Raw genomic sequence first — 18,994 nt, forward strand, 5'->3', positions numbered from 1 at the left:
GGCTCTCACCTGGCAGGCATCCTCGTTGATGAAGCCCGGTCCCTCCCACAGGCCCGGCCGGGTGTCTGGAGCCAGCTCCCCTCCCCGCTCCCCCCCGACCCCCGAACTCTCCCCTGAGCTGAGCCGAATGCCATGGCTGACTCCCCCCCAGCTCCCCCCTGAGCTGAGCCGAATGCCAGGGCCAGCTCCCCCCCAGCTCCCCCCTGAGCTGAGCCGAACATCAGGGCCAGCTGCCCCCTGAGCTTAGAGGCTCGCAGACGCACACAGGGCCCAGGATCTGAACCTCATCTACCCAAATCCAGGCATGCCTAGGACTGAAGGGATGGGTGGCCGGGACGTCTGGCCCTTGGCATCCCCCTCTGCGCCCCTTAGCCACGGGTGCAGGGCTGAGTGGGGTGCGGTGCTCGTCTGTCTTGCTTTGTAGGGCCTCCCCGGGAAGACGGGCATCCCAGGAGAGCCAGGGGTTCCAGGGCCCAAGGTAAGTCTTGTAGGTGAGAGCACTGTGTGGGGCACAGGAGGTCAGCCCTGCTCCCTTCCCCAGGGCAAGAGGACCGGCCTCACCAGACAGCACCCCATGCCGGGTGCTTAGTGCACAGTCCTCTTCCCCACCTGTGCCTGAGAAAACAGGCTTGAGGGAGGCCTGCCAGGGGAGTCCACCCTGCCTGGCTCTGGGGCGGCCTCTCGAGTCCCTCCACAGGCCGCTCCAGGACCTGTGTCTGCGGACACTAAGTCCCAAAGTAGCTCTGTCCACAGGGAGCGCCAAGCACAGGGCCATCTGCAGGGTCTAGGGGTGACAGGGGTGGGAGCAGAGGTTACACAGAGGGCTGTGAATATGCAGAGGTACAGGCCTGCTCTGTGCAGGTGTGTGCTCTGTGCAGGTGTGTGTTCTGTGGAGGTGTGTGCTCTGTGCAGGTGTGTGCTCTGTGCAGGTGTGTGTTCTGTGCAGGTGTGTGTTCTGTGCAGGTGTGTGCTCTGTGCAGGTGTGTGCTCTGTGGAGGTGTGTGTTCTGTGCAGGTGTGTGTTCTGTGGAGGTGTGTGCTCTGTGCAGGTGTGTGCTCTGTGCAGGTGTGTGTTCTGTGGAGGTGTGTGTTCTGTGGAGGTGTGTGTTCTGTAGAGGTGTGTGTTCTGTACAGGTGTGTGTTCTATGCAGGTGTGTGTTCTGTGCAGGTGTATGTTCTGTGGAGGTGTGTGCTCTGTGGAGGTGTGTGTTCTGTGCAGGTGTGTGTGCTGTGGAGGTGTGTGTTCTGTGCAGGTGTGTGCTCTGTGCAGGTGTGTCCTCTGTGGAGGTGTGTGTTCTGTGCAGGTGTGTGTTCTGTGCAGGTGTGTGTTCTGTGCAGGTGTGTGTTCTGTGCAGGTGTGTGTTCTGTGCAGGTGTGTGCTCTGTGCAGGTGTGTGCTCTGTGCAGGTGTGTGTGCTGTGGAGGTGTGTGCTGTGCAGGTGTGTGTTCTGTGCAGGTGTGTGTTCTGTGGAGGTGTGTGTTCTGTGCAGGTGTGTGCTCTGTGCAGGTGTGTGCTCTGTAGAGGTGTGTGCGCTGTAGAGGTGTGTGCTCTGTGGAGGTGTGTGCTCTGTGGAGGTGTGTGCTCTGTGCAGGTGTGTGCTCTGTTGAGGTGTGTGCTCTGTGCAGGTGTGTGCTCTGTGCAGGTGTGTGCTCTGTGCAGGTGTGTGTTCTGTGCAGGTGTGTGCTCTGTGCAGGTGTGTGCTCTGTGGAGGTGTGTGCTCTGTGGAGGTGTGTGCTCTGTGGAGGTGTGTGCTCTGTGGAGGTGTGTGCTCTGTGCAGGTGTGTGCTCTGTGGAGGTGTGTGTTCTGTGCAGGTGTGTGTTCTGTGCAGGTGTGTGCTCTGTGCAAGTGTGTGCTGTGGAGGTGTGTGTTCTGTGCAGGTGTGTGTTCTGTGGAGGTGTGTGCTCTGTGCAGGTGTGTGCTCTGTGCAGGTGTGTGCTCTGTGCAGGTGTGTGTTCTGTGGAGGTGTGTGCTCTGTGGAGGTGTGTGTTCTGTGCAGGTGTGTGTTCTGTGCAGGTGTGTGTTCTGTGGAGGTGTGTGTTCTGTGGAGGTGTGTGCTCTGTGGAGGTGTGTGTTCTGTGCAGGTGTGTGTGCTGTGGAGGTGTGTGTTCTGTGCAGGTGTGTGTTCTGTGCAGGTGTGTGTTCTGTGCAGGTGTGTGTTCTGTGGAGGTGTGTGCTCTGTGGAGGTGTGTGTTCTGTGGAGGTGTGTGTTCTGTGCAGGTGTGTGTTCTGTGCAGGTGTGTGTTCTGTGGAGGTGTGTGCTCTGTGCAGGTGTGCGTGCTGTGCAGGTGTGTGCTCTGTGCAGGTGTGTGTTCTGTGCAGGTGTGTGTTCTGTGCAGGTGTGTGTTCCGTGCAGGTGTGTGCTCTGTGCAGGTGTGTGCTCTGTGCAGGTGTGTGCTCTGTGGAGGTGTGTGTTCTGTGCAGGTGTGTGTTCTGTGGAGGTGTGTGTTCTGTGCAGGTGTGTGTTCTGTGCAGGTGTGTGCTCTGTGCAGGTGTGTGTTCTGTGGAGGTGTGTGTTCTGTGCAGGTGTGTGTTCTGTGGAGGTGTGTGCTCTGTGGAGGTGTGTGTTCTGTGCAGGTGTGTGCTCTGTGGAGGTGTGCGTGCTGTGCAGGTGTGTGTGCTGTGCAGGTGTGTGTTCTGTGCAGGTGTGTGTTCTGTGGAGGTGTGTGTTCTGTGCAGGTGTGTGTTCTGTGGAGGTGTGTGTTCTGTGGAGGTGTGTGTTCTGTGGAGGTGTGTGTTCTGTGCAGGTGTGTGCGCTGTGCAGGTGTGTGTTCTGTGGAGGTGTGTGCTCTGTGCAGGTGTGTGCTCTGTGCAGGTGTGTGTTCTGTGGAGGTGTGTGTTCTGTGCAGGTGTGTGTGCTGTGCAGGTGTGTGCTCTGTGGAGGTGTGTGTTCTGTGCAGGTGTGTGTTCTGTGCAGGTGTGTGTTCTGTGCAGGTGTGTGTTCTGTGGAGGTGTGTGTTCTGTGCAGGTGTGTGTTCTGTGCAGGTGTGTGTTCTGTGCAGGTGTGTGTTCTGTGCAGGTGTGTGTTCTGTGGAGGTGTGTGTTCTGTGGAGGTGTGTGTTCTGTGGAGGTGTGTGCTCTGTGCAGGTGTGTGCTCTGTGCAGGTGTGTGCTCTGTGGAGGTGTGTGTTCTGTGGAGGTGTGTGTTCTGTGCAGGTGTGTGTTCTGTGGAGGTGTGTGTTCTGTGGAGGTGTGTGTTCTGTGGAGGTGTGTGTTCTGTGCAGGTGTGTGCGCTGTGCAGGTGTGTGTTCTGTGGAGGTGTGTGCTCTGTGCAGGTGTGTGCTCTGTGCAGGTGTGTGTTCTGTGCAGGTGTGTGTTCTGTGGAGGTGTGTGTGCTGTGCAGGTGTGTGCTCTGTGCAGGTGTGCGTGCTGTGCAGGTGTGTGTTCTGTGGAGGTGTGTGTTCTGTGCAGGTGTGTGTTCTGTGCAGGTGTGTGCTCTGTGCAGGTGTGTGTTCTGTGCAGGTGTGTGTTCTGTGGAGGTGTGTGCTCTGTGGAGGTGTGTGTGCTGTGCAGGTGTGTGTTCTGTGGAGGTGTGTGTGCTGTGCAGGTGTGTGTTCTGTGGAGGTGTGTGTTCTGTGCAGGTGTGTGCTCTGTGCAGGTGTGTGCTCTGTGGAGGTGTGTGTGCTGTGCAGGTGTGTGTTCTGTGGAGGTGTGTGTGCTGTGCAGGTGTGTGCTCTGTGGAGGTGTGTGTTCTGTGCAGGTGTGTGTTCTGTGCAGGTGTGTGCTCTGTGCAGGTGTGTGTTCTGTGGTGGTGCCCTCTCTCTGTAGGCGTAGGCCGTGTCTGTGGAGACATGAGGAATCGGTGTCCTCTCGTGAGTTTCCCTTGCCAGCATGGACACACCCTTCTTCCTTGTTGTAGAAACGATTAGGCCGTGACACTGCATGCGCAGGGTACAGATGCAGGTGAGGTTGTGGCCAGGCACAGTGGCTCCTGCCTATAATCCTAGGTACTTAACAGACAGAGATCCAAAGAATTGTAGTGTGAGGCCAACCTAGGAAGAAAAGATTTTGAGTCCATCTCAATTGATGGGTCTGCATGGTGATGGATTTGTCATCTCAGCCACTCAAGGAGCATGCATGGGAACGCTGTGCTTCAGGCCCGCCTGGGCTCAGGGGAGGGCCCCGTCCTAATGAACAAAACGGGCTGTCAGGGTGGCTCACGTGGTAGAGCACCTGAGCTCATTCCCCAGTGGGCCACAGGAGCAAGGAGGGGGTCTGCCACCCCAGCCAGTCCACGGGGAAGGAGGAGGGCTGCCACCCCAGCCAGTCCACGGGGAAGGAGGAGGGCTGCCACCCCAGCCAGTCCACGGGGAAGGAGGGGGTCTGCCCCCCAGCCAGTCCACGGGGAAGGAGGGGGTCTGCCCCCCCAGCCAGTCCACGGGGAAGGAGGGGGGCTGCCCCCCAGCCAGTCCACGGGGAAGGAGGGGGTCTGCCCCCCCAGCCAGTCCACGGGGAAGGAGGGGGGCTGCCCCCCCAGCCAGTCCACGGGGAAGGAGGAGGGCTGCCACCCCAGCCAGTCCACGGGGAAGGAGGGGGTCTGCCCCCCCCCAGCCAGTCCACGGGGAAGGAGGGGGTCTGTCCCCCAGCCAGTCCACGGGGAAGGAGGGGGTCTGCCCCCCAGCCAGTCCACGGGGAAGGAGGGGGTCTGCCCCCCCAGCCAGTCCACGGGGAAGGAGGAGGGCTGCCGAGCTGTCCTGGGCCCCACCCCCATCCACGTTGTTGCTGTCTTCTGTGGCTTTGGGGCTTCATGACCAACTTCAAAAGCTATTCCTTAGGCTGACAGTAGTACATGTCTATCCAGAAACCTCTAGAAGGAATTTCCTAGGGCTTGGTTTGAGGGGGTGGGCGCCGGCTCCAGCTTCTGCAGACCCCGCCTGCGGCAGCTCCCTTCAGAGCAGCAGCCCGCCACAGCTCGGGGCTCTCCATCCCATGGGACTGCCTTCCCCGTGCCCCAGGTTCCTCTCACCTATCCTCCACGCGCAGCTTCACACACACGCACACGCACGCACGCACACACAGAGTCATCACCACAGCCCTCCACCCGCAGCTTCACACACACACGCACACACACACGCACACACACACACACACATAGTCATCACCACAGCCCTCCACCCGCAGCTTCACACACACGCACACGCACACGCGCACACACACACACACACATAGTCATCACCACAGCCCTCCACCCGCAGCTTCACACACACACACGCACACACACACACAGAGTCATCACCACAGCCCTCCACCCGCAGCTTCACACACACACGCACACACACACACACGCACACACACACACAGAGTCATCACCACAGCCCTCCACCCGCAGCTTCACACACACACACACACACACACACACACAGTCATCACCACAGCCCTCCACCCGCAGCTTCACACACACACACACACACACACACACACAGAGTCATCACCACAGCCCTCCACCCGCAGCTTCACACACACACACACGCACACACACACGCACGCACGCACACACACACGCACACACATGCACACAGAGTCATCACCACAGCCCTCCACCCGCAGCTTCCCCGCGCACAAGTTCCTCACCCCAGGCGGGCGCTGCGTGGAGGAAGCCCGGTCTGCTGGACACGGTGCTGTTCTGGTCATCCTCCCCAGCCTCGCGGTGCAGCCCCGCGTGCACATGCGTGGCCGTGCCGTGGCTTCGGGCCCTGCAGGCCTCTGAGATGACAAAGTGTGTGGAGGACGTGGGTTGTGTGTGACACGGGGGGCGTCGCGGCTGGGACGCAGGGGACATGCCTTCTCAGTCCTCCTCTCCTCGGCCTGTTTCCAGGGAGAGCCAGGGCCACCCGGGCAGATAGGGCCAGAGGGCCCTGGAGGTCAGCAGGGGTCACCGGGGACCCGGGGCCGCGCCATCCAGGGGCCCATGGTAGGTGCTCCCCTCCCCCCCTTCTCCTCCCTTCCCTTTCCCCCGCTGCCCAATCTACCTTTCCCTCCAGGGTCCGCCAGGGGTCAAAGGAGAAAAGGGGGACCACGGACTCGTGGGCGCGCAGGTACCTTGCGCAGGGCTGTGGCGGGGCACAGGTCGGACTCCTCTGGTATGACCTTGGCCACTGCCCAGTGCTTCTGTTCCCTCCAGGGCCACCCTGGCCAGCCAGGCACCCCTGGGAGAGCCGGCCTCCAAGGGCCGAAGGTACGGGCTCTGCGCCCAAAGGCACTGAGTGGACGGGGAGAGCTGACCTGGGGGCAGTGAGGGACAGAGGCTTGGCGTCAGGCTATGAGGAGGCTGTGGACGGAGGCTGTGGAGTCAGGAGGAGGGGAGGCTGTGGATGGAGGCTGTGGGAGTCTGGAGGAGGGGAGGCTGTGGATGGAGGCTGTGGGAGTCAGGAGGAGGGGAGGCCGTGGATGGAGGCTGTGGGAATGGGGGGAGGGGAGGCCGTGGACGGAGGCTGTGGGAATGGGGGGAGGGGAGGCCGTGGACGGAGGCTGTGGGAATGGGGGGAGGGGAGGCCGTGGATGGAGGCTGTGGGAATGGGGGGAGGGGAGGCAGTGGATGGAGGCTGTGGGAATGGGGGGAGGGGAGGCCGTGGATGGAGGCTGTGGGAATGGGGGGAGGGGAGGCAGTGGACGGAGGCTGTGGGAATGGGGGGAGGGGAGGCCGTGGATGGAGGCTGTGGGAATGGGGGGAGGGGAGGCTGTGGATGGAGGCTGTGGGAGTCGGGAGGAGGGGAGGCCGTGGATGGAGGCTGTGGGAATGGGGGGAGGGGAGGCCGTGGATGGAGGCTGTGGGAATGGGGGGAGGGGAGGCCGTGGCCTGTGCACCTGGGACAAGCACTGCGCTGTCCAGGGGCTTGGGGATGGGCAGGGCTTAGAGGGAACAAGTGGGTGCCAACTCCACCTTCTGGGGTGGTCGCCTGCGTCCATCACAGGGTGAGGCTCTGTGTGGGACTCTGGTGAGTTTGCCCTTCCTCTGTCTGTCAGGGAATGAGAGGACTGGAGGGGCCGGCCGGCCTGCCTGGATCCCCCGGCCCCAGGGTAGGACCCCCCCCCCCCGCGGCAGGTGGGAATCTGGGAAGAAGGGACCGGTGGCCGCCGCTCCGTGGTGGCCTGAGGCGTGCCGCCTCCACCGCACCTTCTGCAGGGCTCCATCTGCCCGGAGCTCGGCGCCCGTGCCGGGCGCTCATTCCTGGAGCCCCACACAGCCCCCTCGCACCTGTACCCCGACTCCACAGGGCAGAGCGCGGGGGTCCTGGCTGGCCAGGAGGGGGCAGGTGGGCCGGGTTAGCCCAAAGGCTTGGGAAGCTGCCCCCTGGGCTTCCCGGGGTCTTTGCTTTGGGCTCAGTACCATGGGACCCCAGGGTAGGGTCTCTGGGCAGCTGAGGCTCACCTGGGACCCCACAGGGCTCCATGGGGGAGGGCGCAGCTGAGGGGGTGCTGGGCCCTGCTGGTCAGCCAAGCACAGACTGACTCTTCAGTGCAGAAATGCTGCAGGCCGCTGGGGAATGGGGGTCAGCCATGGCCCAGAGAGGGGCGGGGTCAGCCCTGGCCCCGGAGAGGGGCGGGGTCAGCCCTGGGCCCGGAGAGGGGCGGGGTCAGCCCTGGGCCCGGAGAGGGGCGGGGTCAGCCCTGGGCCCAGAGAGGGGCAGGGGCTGGGGCAGGCTCAGGTGCCTGGCTTTGCTGACCAGGGCAGGGGCGCTGGATGTTCAGGTCCAGACTGGAGGGTCGCCTCCCTTAAGGCTCTCATGGAGCCCCAACTTCTCCATCCCTGCAGGGGCTCCAGGGCCTGGCAGGGAGCAGGGGCTCCAATGGGGAGCAAGGGCCCCCAGGGGCCGTGGGACCCACGGTAAGTGGCCTCCTGCCCAGCCAGAGGGCTGTGCAGGCTCAGGGCTCCCTTCCCGAGGCCCGGCCTGCGCTGTGCCCCTCCAGGCTGGGGGGCAGAGGGGGGGCAAAAGCCACATCCTGGGCTCTGCACCCTGGCAGGCATCTTGGCTGTGGCACGGTCGGGGGCTCTAGCAGCTCAGTGGGGGAAGGGACTGAAGAGAGCAGAGGTGGCGGTGTCTGACTCAGGCCTGGCTCTGGTGGGCTGGGGGAGAGGGGAGGGAGCGAGTAGACACTCCCCAGGCGGAGACCCCGAGCTTCCAATGTTCACCTGCCGCAAAGCCCCCCGTGGGGGCGCTGCTCTGCCGCAAGCCGGCCCCAGGCCGCTCCCCATGGGGCCACCGTGGGGCCTCCAGCGGCCTCTGCTCCTGGGGCCTTGGCTCCGCCTGGCCTGGGCCGGGATCCCAGGCTGCATGGGGGTCCCAGCCTGCGGCACCTGCGCTGCTGACCGTTTTCTGCATTGCCTCCTGCCACAGGGGCTGCCGGGGCCCAAAGGGGAGCGCGGAGAGAAGGTGGGTGTGGCTGAGAAGCGGGGTGCTGGGCTCCGCTGGGGCGCCCCGGTCACCGGCCACGGGTCTCAGAGCCATGGCTTCCTTTCAGGGCGAGCCACAGTCACTCACCGCCATCTTCCAGCTGGTGAGCCAGGCCTGCGAGTCGGCCATTCAGAGTGAGTGAGGCAGGCTGTCTGTCTGCGTCCTGGGCGTGAGTCTGGGCTGGCTGACGCCCACCGACGCCCACCAAACCCACCCTCTCCCAGTGCACGTGCGGAGACTCAACTCCTTCCTCCACGAGAACGCCAGGCCCCCGATGCCCATCCTGGTGGGGACCGCGGAGCCCGGCGGGCCTGGACCAACGTCCCCGGACAGGAGCCGCGAGGATCAAGGTGCCAGGCGCCCGCCAGGGTGGAGAGTGGGGGCCCCTGCTTCCTGTCGGGAGTCAGCTGAAGCCCCCCGAGGTTGTCTCAGGGGACTGGGCAGCCTGGGCGCCCGGAGCCCATGCCCCGGCCCGGCGCCGGTGATGGGAGCGCACGGGGCTCAGAGCCCAATGAGCTGCTGCCCTAAGCTTTCAGCTCTCTGAGGGCTGGACCTGCCGTCCACCCCAGCACCACGGCCCCCAGTGCCCCAGCCAGACCAGAGGGGCAGGGGAAGCAGCACCCCCCCCGCTCTCCCCCATCCTCCCAGGTGAGCCGGCAGCCATCGGTCAGACGGGCAGCCCCGGGCTGGGGGGGAGCCAGCCCCCAGCCCCCCTCGGATGAACCGGTGAGTTCTGGTCACTGCGTCTTCCAGGAACATGTCCCAGAAGGAGGAGCAGCTGGGCGGGACATGCCCGGAGGGGACAGAAAACTACGGGATTGTACAGGGTAGGGGAGTGGAGAGCAAGGCCAGCATCATCAAGGTGCTGCCGGGCCTCTGAGCCGGGCTCTGGAGGGATCCGGGCCTCTGAGCCGGGCTCTGGGGGAAGCTAGGCCTCTGCCAGGTCTTGAGCTGGTGTCCAGGTCTTCCAAGTGTCACCTTCTCTCCTTCCAGGTGTTCGCGGTACTACCCTGGCTAGCCCTGTGCCTCCTCCTATGCTTCATCCTGGGCTTGGACAGGCACGGAGCGTGGAGACCTGGGAAGGAGCAGACGGGAAGAGGGAAGCCGGGGTCTTTGTAGCCCTCCGAGTTCACATAAATGTCACTGCAGAAGCGCCGCCCGGGCCCGTCCTGGGAAGGGGCCTTGCTCTGCGCCTCCGCCACACCCCGCAGGGTTCTCCACTCCGTCCTCTGGGCGCCTGCGGCCGCAGACCCCCTCCTGCCTCGAGACAGTGAAGCCCTGGCCCGCCCACCACCCACGGTCCCCACGGTGCCCTCCACTCCCAGACAGTGAGGGCCTGGCCTGGACCGTGTCCACAGGGCGCGTGTCAGGACACAGCATCACCGGGGGAGAGGCTGGGGCAGGGCGTGTGTCAGGACACACACATACACACAGCATCACCGGGGGAGAGGCTGGGGCAGGGCGTGTGTCAGGACACACACATACACACAGCATCACCGGGGGAGAGGCTGGGGCAGGGCGTGTGTCAGGACACACACACATACAGCATCACCGGGGGAGAGGCTGGGGCAGGGCGTGTGTCAGGACACACACACATACACGCAGCATCACCGGGGGAGAGGCTGGGGCAGGGCGTGTGTCAGGACACACACACATACATGCAGCATCACCGGGGGAGAGGCTGGGGCAGGGCGTGTGTCAGGACACACACACATATACACAGCATCACCGGGGAGAGGCTGGGGCAGGGCGTGTGTCAGGACACACACACATATACACAGCATCACCGGGGGAGAGGCTGGGGCAGGGCGTATGTCAGGACACACACACATACATGCAGCATCACCAGGGAGAGAGGCTGGGGCAGGGCATGTGTCAGGACACACACACACAGCATCACCAGGGAGAGAGGCTGGGGCAGGGCGTGTGCCAAGACACACACATACACGCAGCATCACCGGGGGAGAGGCTGGGGCAGGGCGTGTGTCAGGACACACACATACACGCAGCATCACCGGGGGAGAGGCTGGGGCAGGGCGTGTGTCAGGACACACACATACACAGCATCACCAGGGGAGAGGCTGGGGCAGGGCGTGTGTCAGGACACACAGCGTCCTAGGTGGGGGTCAGGACAGAGGTGCGTGGGGCACTGCAGGGTCAGAGCCCCACTGTGGGTGCCCACCCGTCCCCAGGTCTTTTAGTTGTGTGTGTGTGTGTGTGTGTGTGTGTGTGTGTGTGTGTGTGTGTGTGTAAGCTGGATGCACACAGAGCCCTCTACCTGGTCCTACCTCTGTCCCCACCCCAGACCAGATCCTAACGTCTACCGCGCGTCACCCAGCCTCTGCTGGCCTCCTGGTGGGGAGTGGCTTGTGCCGGGGGCACGGAGGGCACACTGCTGGTGAGCGCACCCTGGGGGCTGCGTGGCAGAGCCTGGCAGGCCGAGGAGGCGCCACCGCGTTGTGGAGCCAAGCAGGGGAGGCCTGGACGTCACGCCACGTGGCTCAGGAAGCTTCGCCCGGCCGCTGCTCACTCACGAGCACACGCAGGAGCAGGAGGGGCGCCGGCCAGAATCCCTGCAGGCATGCCCAAGCAGCCCTGTAGCACCCCGGGCACAGGTCACGGGCCAGGCCTAGCTGGGGAGCGGGATCATTTGGGGTGCTGTGGGCCTGGCCATTCCCTGGGACAGGAAGGGGGGCGCGCATTGGGGTGGGCTCGCACTCAGGGAGGGAGGAAGCTGGTCACACCATGATGTCAGAGCAAGCTGCAGATAAGCCAGGCCTGAAGGCCAGGAGTGCGGGTCACGGGCAGGTGAGGTCCAGCAGAGTCAGGAGTGGAGGTCACGGGCAGGTGAGGTCCAGCAGTCAGGAGTGCGGGTCACGGGCAGGTGAGGTCCAGCAGTCAGGAGTGGAGGTCATGGACAGGTGAGGTCCAGCAGAGTCAGGAGTGGAGGTCATGGACAGGTTAGGTCCAGCAGTCAGGAGTGGAGGTCACGGGCAGGTGAGGTCCAGCAGAGTCAGGAGTGGAGGTCATGGACAGGTGAGGTCCAGCAGAGTCAGGAGTGGAGGAGGTCACGGGCAGGTGAGGTCCAGCAGTTAGGAGTGGAGGTCACGGGCAGGTGAGGTCCAGCAGTCAGGAGTGGAGGTCATGGACAGGTGAGGTCCAGGAGAGTCAGGAGTGGAGGTCATGGACAGGTGAATCGCTTATGCTGGTGAGTCCCAGCTCCTGACTCAGTGGACTTGGACCCGTGGATTCCCTGCAACCCCCCATGGTCCTGATAAGATGGCGTGGCACCATTTCCTGCCCCTCAGAGACCAGCCTTGGAGGAGCTGGCATGGAGGCGGCGTACCCAAGAGCCTGCCAGGCTGTGGTAAGCACTCCAGAAACACCACCGCCCCACACGTGTGTGCACCTGTGAACATGTCCACACTCAACACCGTGCACGTCTGCGTGAGTGCGTGGACATGTGTCTTGTGCCTTTGCACATGCTGATGTCTGTACTCGTGTGTTGTCTGCGTGTGCACATGTGTGCCTCTGGCGTGTGCATCTACACCAGCCCATCTGTAAACCTGACCTTTACGGGGGTAGATGTTGACAAAATGAACGTGGAGAGAACACTAGGCACTCACTCCACACTCACCAGCTGCTCAGGCCCACCTGAGCCGCGTGACGGGGCAGGAACCTGCTGTGTCTCCCTGGGAGCATTTCATTCATTCAGCTTCTCAATCTTCATTAAAAGGTAAGACAAGCTGTGTTCTCCCTCAGCTATGATCACGTAATCCTAGACCCGAAATGGGCCTACAAGCCTCACCAGCCCTCCACAGGCCGTGTGGGGCACGCCGGGGAAAGGGTTGGTGGTGTGGCCCAACAGTGAAACACCCCAGTGTCTGAATCCACAAATGACCGTTGGAAGACACAGGAGCCCCTGGGCTGCGGTCGTGCAAATCTGAACACTCGGCCTTTGGAGGCAGAGACAGGAGGACTGAGCGCTCAGGACCAGCCTGGCCGAGTGTGTGAGGCCCACTCCCGAGACAAACACACACTCAAAATCAAGTCACTTGAGTGTAAACACTAACGCTGTACTTCCAAAAGCATAGACACAGATCCTCGGGGCGGGCAGATTTCTTAAGCAGTGTACAGGAAAGGAAAAACTATGATACTTCATCAACATTAAAAGCCTTTCTTCAAAAGACAGCGTTAAGAGCAGGAGAGGACCGAGCCGAGAGACAAGAAACTCCTGCATCTGCCAAGGGCCTGTGTGGGGTAGCAACCCAAAACCTACAAAAGCACACGCCTTGCAGCCATGGCCAGAAGACACTGAGAAGCCAGCATGGAAGCCCTCCAGGGCAACAGCACGCAAGCGGCCGGGCAGCACGCGGGGAGGGCGCAGGGAGGCCGAGGGCACATGGACGGCTGACACTACACGCCCTGGGTGGCCGGGTGCGGGGCGAAGCGGCACAGCCACGATGGTAGTGCCAACGAGGAAACAGAGGCCAGTGTCGCGCAGCCGGCGAGCCTGCTAAGGATGGCCTGCCCAGCTCCACGTGGGAACAACCCCACGTCCAGCCCCGAGCACATGCTGGATAAAGACCACAGGAGATTCTACCAGGAGAAGCCACGAAGTCCACGGTGAGAGAATCAGTGCAGTGCTGACGGGACACCGCAGTCTCAGGCAGACCCGAGGCTCAAGCAGCAGGGCTGGAGGGAGGTGGTTCACGCCCAGCCAGAGGAGAGCCAGGGAGGCCTCGGGGCCTCGGGGCGGGCTCAAAGCCAGAGAGAGAAGCGAGGATGTGGTGGTGCCAAGCCGGTCATAAGGCTTGAAAGCAGGGCTGGAAGGCGACTCAGTGGTAGAGCGCTTGCCTGGCACGCAGGAAGCCCTAGGTTTGATTCCTCAGTACCACATACACAGAAAAAGCCAGAAGTGGCGCTGTGACTCAAGTGATAGAGTGCTAGCCTTGAGCAAAAGATCAGGGACAGCGCCCAGGCCCTGAGTTCAAACCTCAGGACAGGTAAGGGAAAAAAAAAAACGCTCCAAAGCACACAGGGCTGAGCGAGGGGACGGAGCGAAGGGACGGAGGGAAGGGACAGAGCGAGGGGGCGGAGGGAAGGGACAGAGCGAGGGGGCGGAGCAAAGGGACAGAGCGAGGGGGCGGAGCGAAGGGACAGAGCGAGGGGGCGGAGCAAAGGGACAGAGCGAGGGGCGGGGTGAGGGGTGGAGCGAGGGGCGGAGCGAGGGGCGGAGCGAGGGGCGGAGCGAGGGGGCGGAGCGAGGGGCGGAGCGAAGGGACAGAGCGAGGGGGCGGAGCGAGGGGCGGAGCAAAGGGACGGAGCAAGGGGGCGAGGGGCGGGGCGAGGGGCGGAGCAAGGGGGCGAGGGGCGGGGCGGGGGCGGAGCAAGGGGCGGGGCGAGGGGCGGGGCGAGGGGACGGAACGAGGGGACGGAGCGAGGGGACGGAGCAAAGGGACGGAGCAAAGGGACAGAGCCAGGGGGCGGAGCGAGGGGCGGAGCGAGGGGCGGAGCGAGGGGACGGAGCGAGGGGACAGAGCGAGGGGCGGAGCGAGGGGCGGAGCGAGGGGACGGAGCAAAGGGACAGAGCGAGGGGCGGAGCGAGGGGCGGAGCGAGGGGGCGGAGCGAGGGGACGGAGCAAAGAGAGGGAGCGAGGGGCGGAGCGAGGGGACGGAGCAAAGGGACGGAGTGAGGGGGCGGAGCAAAGGGATGGAGAGAGGGGGAGGAGCGAGGGGCGGAGCGAAGGGACGGAGCGAGGGGCGGAGCGAGGGGCGGAGCGAGGGGTGGAGCGAGGGGTGGAGCGAGGGGCGGAGCAAAGGGACGGAGCGAGGGGACGGAGCGAGGGGCGGAGCGAGGGGGCGGAGCGAGGGGATGGAGCGAGGGGACAGAGCGAGGGGCGGAGCGAGGGGCGGGGCGAGGGGGCGGAGCGAGGGGCGGAGCGAGGGGCGGAGCGAGGGGATGGAGCGAGGGGACAGAGCGAGGGGCGGTGGCGAGGGGCGGGGCGAGGGGCGGGGTGAGGGGACGGAGCGAGGGGGCGGAACGAGGGGGCGGAGCGAGGGGGCGGAGCGAGGGGGGCGGAGCGAGGGGACGGAGCGAGGGGCGGAGCAAAGGGACGGAGCGAGGGGGCGGAGCGAGGGAGACGGAGCGAGGGGGCGGAGCAAGGGGCGGGGCGAGGGGGCGAGGGGCGGGGCGAGGGCCGGGGCGAGGCGCGGAGCGAAGGGGCGGAGCAAGGGGGCGAGGGGCGGAGCAAGGGGGCGAGGGGCGGAGCAAGGGGGCGAGGGGCGGGGCGAGGGGCGGAGCACCACCACCCTGGGACAGCAGCTCGGGACTCCGCAGAAAACAGAGAAAACCCACAAGGGCAGGGAAGACCCAAGCACGGCGGATGCTCAACCGCACCTGGTCAGCATTTCTAGAACATTTCTTGGAACAATAGAAAACATCTTGTTCTTTCCCGGTGCGTGAGGAATGGTGGTCAAGAGCAGCCGTGGGGCCTCCAAATGTGGCAGGCTCAGAAGAGCTAGGTCAGCAGGAGAGGTCTCCAACTACCAAGAGAGGAAACTTGACAAAGGACAATGGGCATCTTCAAGAAGAGACACCAGCCATGGAAACCTCACGGCATTATGAGTGCAATTCAGGCTGAAGTGAGGGAACCAATCCCCTAGGCTGGCAAAGCCCCTAGGAATCCTTGGTCTGGGCTGAGCACCGGGGCCTGGTGCTGAGAATCGCTCGTCAGCAGCGAATGAGCCCCAGCTGCTCACCCAGCCTGCTCTGCATCCGCCAGGAAAATTCCTTCCTCAAGACGCATTCGCGGCCGCGTGGCTCCTAAGCCCCAAATAGAATCGACAGGGGCATCTCTCCCCAGTATGCCAGGCTACAGATGGAACCATCGCCATGCGCAAATGCACACACGGCCACATGGAAGCACACACATGGCCACACGGAAGCACACACATGGCCACACAGATCACACATGGCCACACGGAAGCACATATGGCCACACACAATCACACACACGGCCACACGGAAGCACACATGGCCACATGGAAGCACACACACGGCCACATGGAAGCACACATGGCCACACAGAATCACACACATGGCCACACGGAAGCACACACATGGCCACACGGAAGCACACATGGCCACATGGAAGCACACACATGGCCACACAGAAGCACACACGGCCACATGGAAGCACACACATGGCCACACAGAAGCACACACGGCCACATGGAAGCACACACATGGCCACACAGATCACACATGGCCACACAGAAGCACATATGGCCACACACAATCACACACACGGCCACACAGAAGCACACACACGGCCACACAGAATCACACACACGGCCACACAGAATCACACACACGGCCACACAGAATCACACACACGGCCACACAGAATCATACACATGGCCACACGGAAGCACACATGGCCACACGGAAGCACATACATGACCACACGGAATCACACACATGGCCACATGGAAGCACACACATGGCCACACAGAAGAACATGCATGGCCACACAGAAGCACACACGTGCACAGAAGTGCACATGAACTGCTGCAGCAGCAGGCGATGCCCAAGTCTGTAGGGAGGGCACCCCATGGTGGAACCCAAGCCCCCGCTGGCTGACCAGCCAGCTCTGAGAGAGGCGGCCTCTGGGGCGGGGTGCTGGGCGGGGCCACAGGCTGAGATGGGACAGACGTGCAGCCTGGCCTCAGCTCGCGAGAGGCAGGCCCAGGGCAGGAAATGTCAGCCGGGATTAGGGAAATGGGGGGTGCGAAGGGCACAGGCACAGAAAGCGTTTTTGCCTTATCTTCTAAATCCCAACACAAACACACTCTGCCGGGTATTAGGTCCTAAGCAGCGTGCTCTCCGCTGTGGTCAAGAAATTAATTTTGGGGGTTACAGCTGACATTTTTCTAGCCGGAACTAGAAGAGACCAAAATAAGAATAAAGCAAGTCAGAGCACAGATTGTCATACAGTTGTGTTCCCCAGTGTGCAGGCTGTGGGCGAATCCGAGGTGCCAGCAGACACGCCCAGGGAAGCCCAGGCAGTCGGAGTCCCGGTGGCAGCTCGGGGGCCCACGTGGCCATGTGTCCGCAGAACCTGCCTTGCACGTGTGGTGTCAGCTTGTGATTCCGTGGCCTGTCCGGGACGTGGCTGCTGGACTTCCCGTGGGGAGAGCGCCGGGCCCAAGCGCCGTGGGCGGTGCCAAGCCAGGACTTGCCCCTCACGGAAGGACGCCCGGGCTCCGCACTGCTCAGAGGCCAGCGGCACCTCCTCCAGGGAGGCCTCCGGTGCGGGCACGGCCTGCCCGAGGTGGGAGGCGCGGGAGGGCTGCAGCCGCAGCCTCACACAGGGCTCCACGGAGGGCCCACGGCAGGCGGTGAGCCGCCGGTCTACAGAGGTGGCCAAGCCCTGGGGCGATCCAGGGCAGGAAAATACTGGCCCGGTGTGAGCTGGCAAGGAGGCGGGCACAGGCCTAGATTGCCCGCTGGCCTTGACGATGAGCGTCAGCCAGCCAGGCGCCCGAGGCAGCCCACCCTGGGGCACCGGCCTTGAGCCCGAAAGGCCCTGCAAGAGGACAAGACTCGATCACTGCATACAGACAACAACGCAACACAGGAGACACAGCACTTGCGCACACAGACAACAACGCAACACAGAAGACAACACATGCGCACACAGCCCTGCACCTGAAAACCGTTACAGGTGGGGAACAAGCACACCGCAACTCGGTTTATTCTGACAGAACAGCTCAGCAACAGAAAGCGGGAAGCACACACAGCAACGCACCGGCACACACAGCACCACCATGAGCCCGGACACGGCCGTCTGCAGCGAGTTACCAGACGCCAGGGCTCACACACCGGACCCTGGAGGCTTGGTCTCCAGTTCACATGATGCCAAGGCCCACACCAGGCGTGTGTGCCATAATCAACCTTCAGGCGAGGATGGGGGCTGCCACCCAGGGCTCGGGACATGGCTGCCTGTCCTCTCTCTGGGCTCTGGCTGCCCTTCGATGACCCTCCGAGTCTCTGACGCGTGCTGGTCTGCTGGGATTCCGGGCCTCGCCTCTGCTGACCCAGAAAGAACAGGGCCGGCCAGTCCCACAGCTGCGCACACAGCTGAGCCACGGATCCGCTTATGCAACACGGATCCCGGCTGATCCGAAGTCTGCGTCTGTGCCCTTCTCCAAGGCCGACCTCTGGTCCCATGTCACCTGCCCCCGGGGCCCCCAGCACCTCGGGGGATGAGGGTCAGCTTGGGGTGTGGCTAGATGGTGGGTGAGAGATGGTGCAGAGCAAACCCGGGCAGTCTCTGTGCCCGGAGCCCGGGGTTGGCAGCCAGGTGACATGTCTCCCGGCCAGGCCCCCAGCTCAGGGCCCGCCTCCCAGGGCGCCAGCTCAGGGCCCGCCTCCCAGGCCCCCAGCTCAGGGCCCGCCTCCCAGGGCGCCAGCTCAGAGGCGGTTGGCCAGAGCTGGGTGGGGCCGGTGACACAGCACTTAGAGCTGCCTGTCCGGATGCCACGGTTCAGCGGGGACCATGAGTGGCACCGCGCGACGGCAGCCGCAGGCTGGGCGCGGGGTGTGCCAGCCCCAGACCTCACCGTGTCTGTCAGACACCTCGTGTCTGTCGAGCACATTCTGCCGGAGGGCAGCGGGGCTGGGCTCCCTGCCCGGGGCCTAGGGACAAGATGGTGGAGGGCACAGGGCCCGCACGGGGGTGGGGAGGACACAGGGAGATCCGCTGGCATCTCCCGCACTCGGTTCTCTCTGGGGCTGGGGGCTGTGCCAAGCTGCCCCTCCCCCTGCAGGGACTGTGCTGTCCCCGCCCCTCTGCACCCCCAGGGGTCCCCCAACTCCCCTCCAGGGACGCTGAGGCCCGGTGCGGTTCTGCATGCAGGTCCTGAGCAGATCCTGGGCTGCTTTGCCTCCAGCCCCCAACACCCCCGTCCCTGCGGGACCCCGGCCTCCTCTCCCTCCCGTGGTGGGGGCGTCTGGGCCCTCGGGGGCCCAGCAGATCCCAAGGTGGGGATCCCCCGTGTGCCTGGGGGTCCCAGGCCTCCGGGAGCACCGAGCTCAGCACTGCAGGCCCGTCACTCAATGATGACAGGAAGTCCTTCCTCAAGTCTACCCAGCCCCAGAGGGTCCCCCAGGCTGTGGACAAAGGTAGAGACATGGCGGAGGGAGGGGGGAGGTTGGGGAAGGCGGAGAGTGTTTGGAGCTCAGGGTCTGGGCTGGGCTTGAGCTCCACATGGTCCTGGAAAACCCCAGACACAAGTCTTAGGAGTCCGGGGTGGTAGGGCCCTGGAAGGGGAGCCTAGCTCTTGGGGACCAAGGTCTTGCATGTGTATGCATGTGCGCAGGGTCCTGACCCGAGGTCTATCTGTGTGTGTGTGTGTGTGCAGGCATAAGGGGCCTGAACCAAGGTCTCGTGTGTGTGTGTGTGTGTGTGTGTGTGTGTGTGTGTGTGTGTGTGTGTGTGCACCCTCACAAGGGGCCTGACCCGAGATCTCATGTGTGTATGTACATATGTGCACACGTGGTCTTGACCTGAGGTCTTGGGGGAGGGGGAGTCTAACTAT

The 18,994-nt window shown here is 63.5% G+C and overlaps 1 protein-coding gene across 1 annotated transcript in view; it reads left to right on the forward strand.

Annotated features, from left to right (window-relative positions):
- LOC138841593 (collagen alpha-1(XX) chain-like) overlaps positions 1–9,462 on the forward strand; it is a 35,997-nt gene extending 26,535 nt beyond the window's left edge. Inside the window, exons 28-38 of the mRNA XM_070042382.1 lie at positions 425–478; positions 5,812–5,907; positions 5,978–6,031; positions 6,118–6,171; positions 6,960–7,013; positions 7,750–7,821; positions 8,333–8,368; positions 8,457–8,523; positions 8,614–8,739; positions 9,038–9,115; positions 9,383–9,462. Coding sequence (XP_069898483.1) covers positions 425–478; positions 5,812–5,907; positions 5,978–6,031; positions 6,118–6,171; positions 6,960–7,013; positions 7,750–7,821; positions 8,333–8,368; positions 8,457–8,523; positions 8,614–8,739; positions 9,038–9,111 — 687 coding nt within the window. The 3' untranslated portion in view covers positions 9,112–9,115; positions 9,383–9,462. The remainder of the gene's footprint in view (positions 1–424; positions 479–5,811; positions 5,908–5,977; positions 6,032–6,117; positions 6,172–6,959; positions 7,014–7,749; positions 7,822–8,332; positions 8,369–8,456; positions 8,524–8,613; positions 8,740–9,037; positions 9,116–9,382) is intronic.
- Positions 9,463–18,994: the final 9,532 nt, after the last annotated feature.

Source organism: Dipodomys merriami, unplaced genomic scaffold, assembly GCF_024711535.1.
Source record: "Dipodomys merriami isolate MVZ:Mamm:240054 unplaced genomic scaffold, mDipMer1.0.p SCAF_322, whole genome shotgun sequence".
NCBI classification, from domain to species: domain Eukaryota; kingdom Metazoa; phylum Chordata; class Mammalia; order Rodentia; family Heteromyidae; genus Dipodomys; species Dipodomys merriami.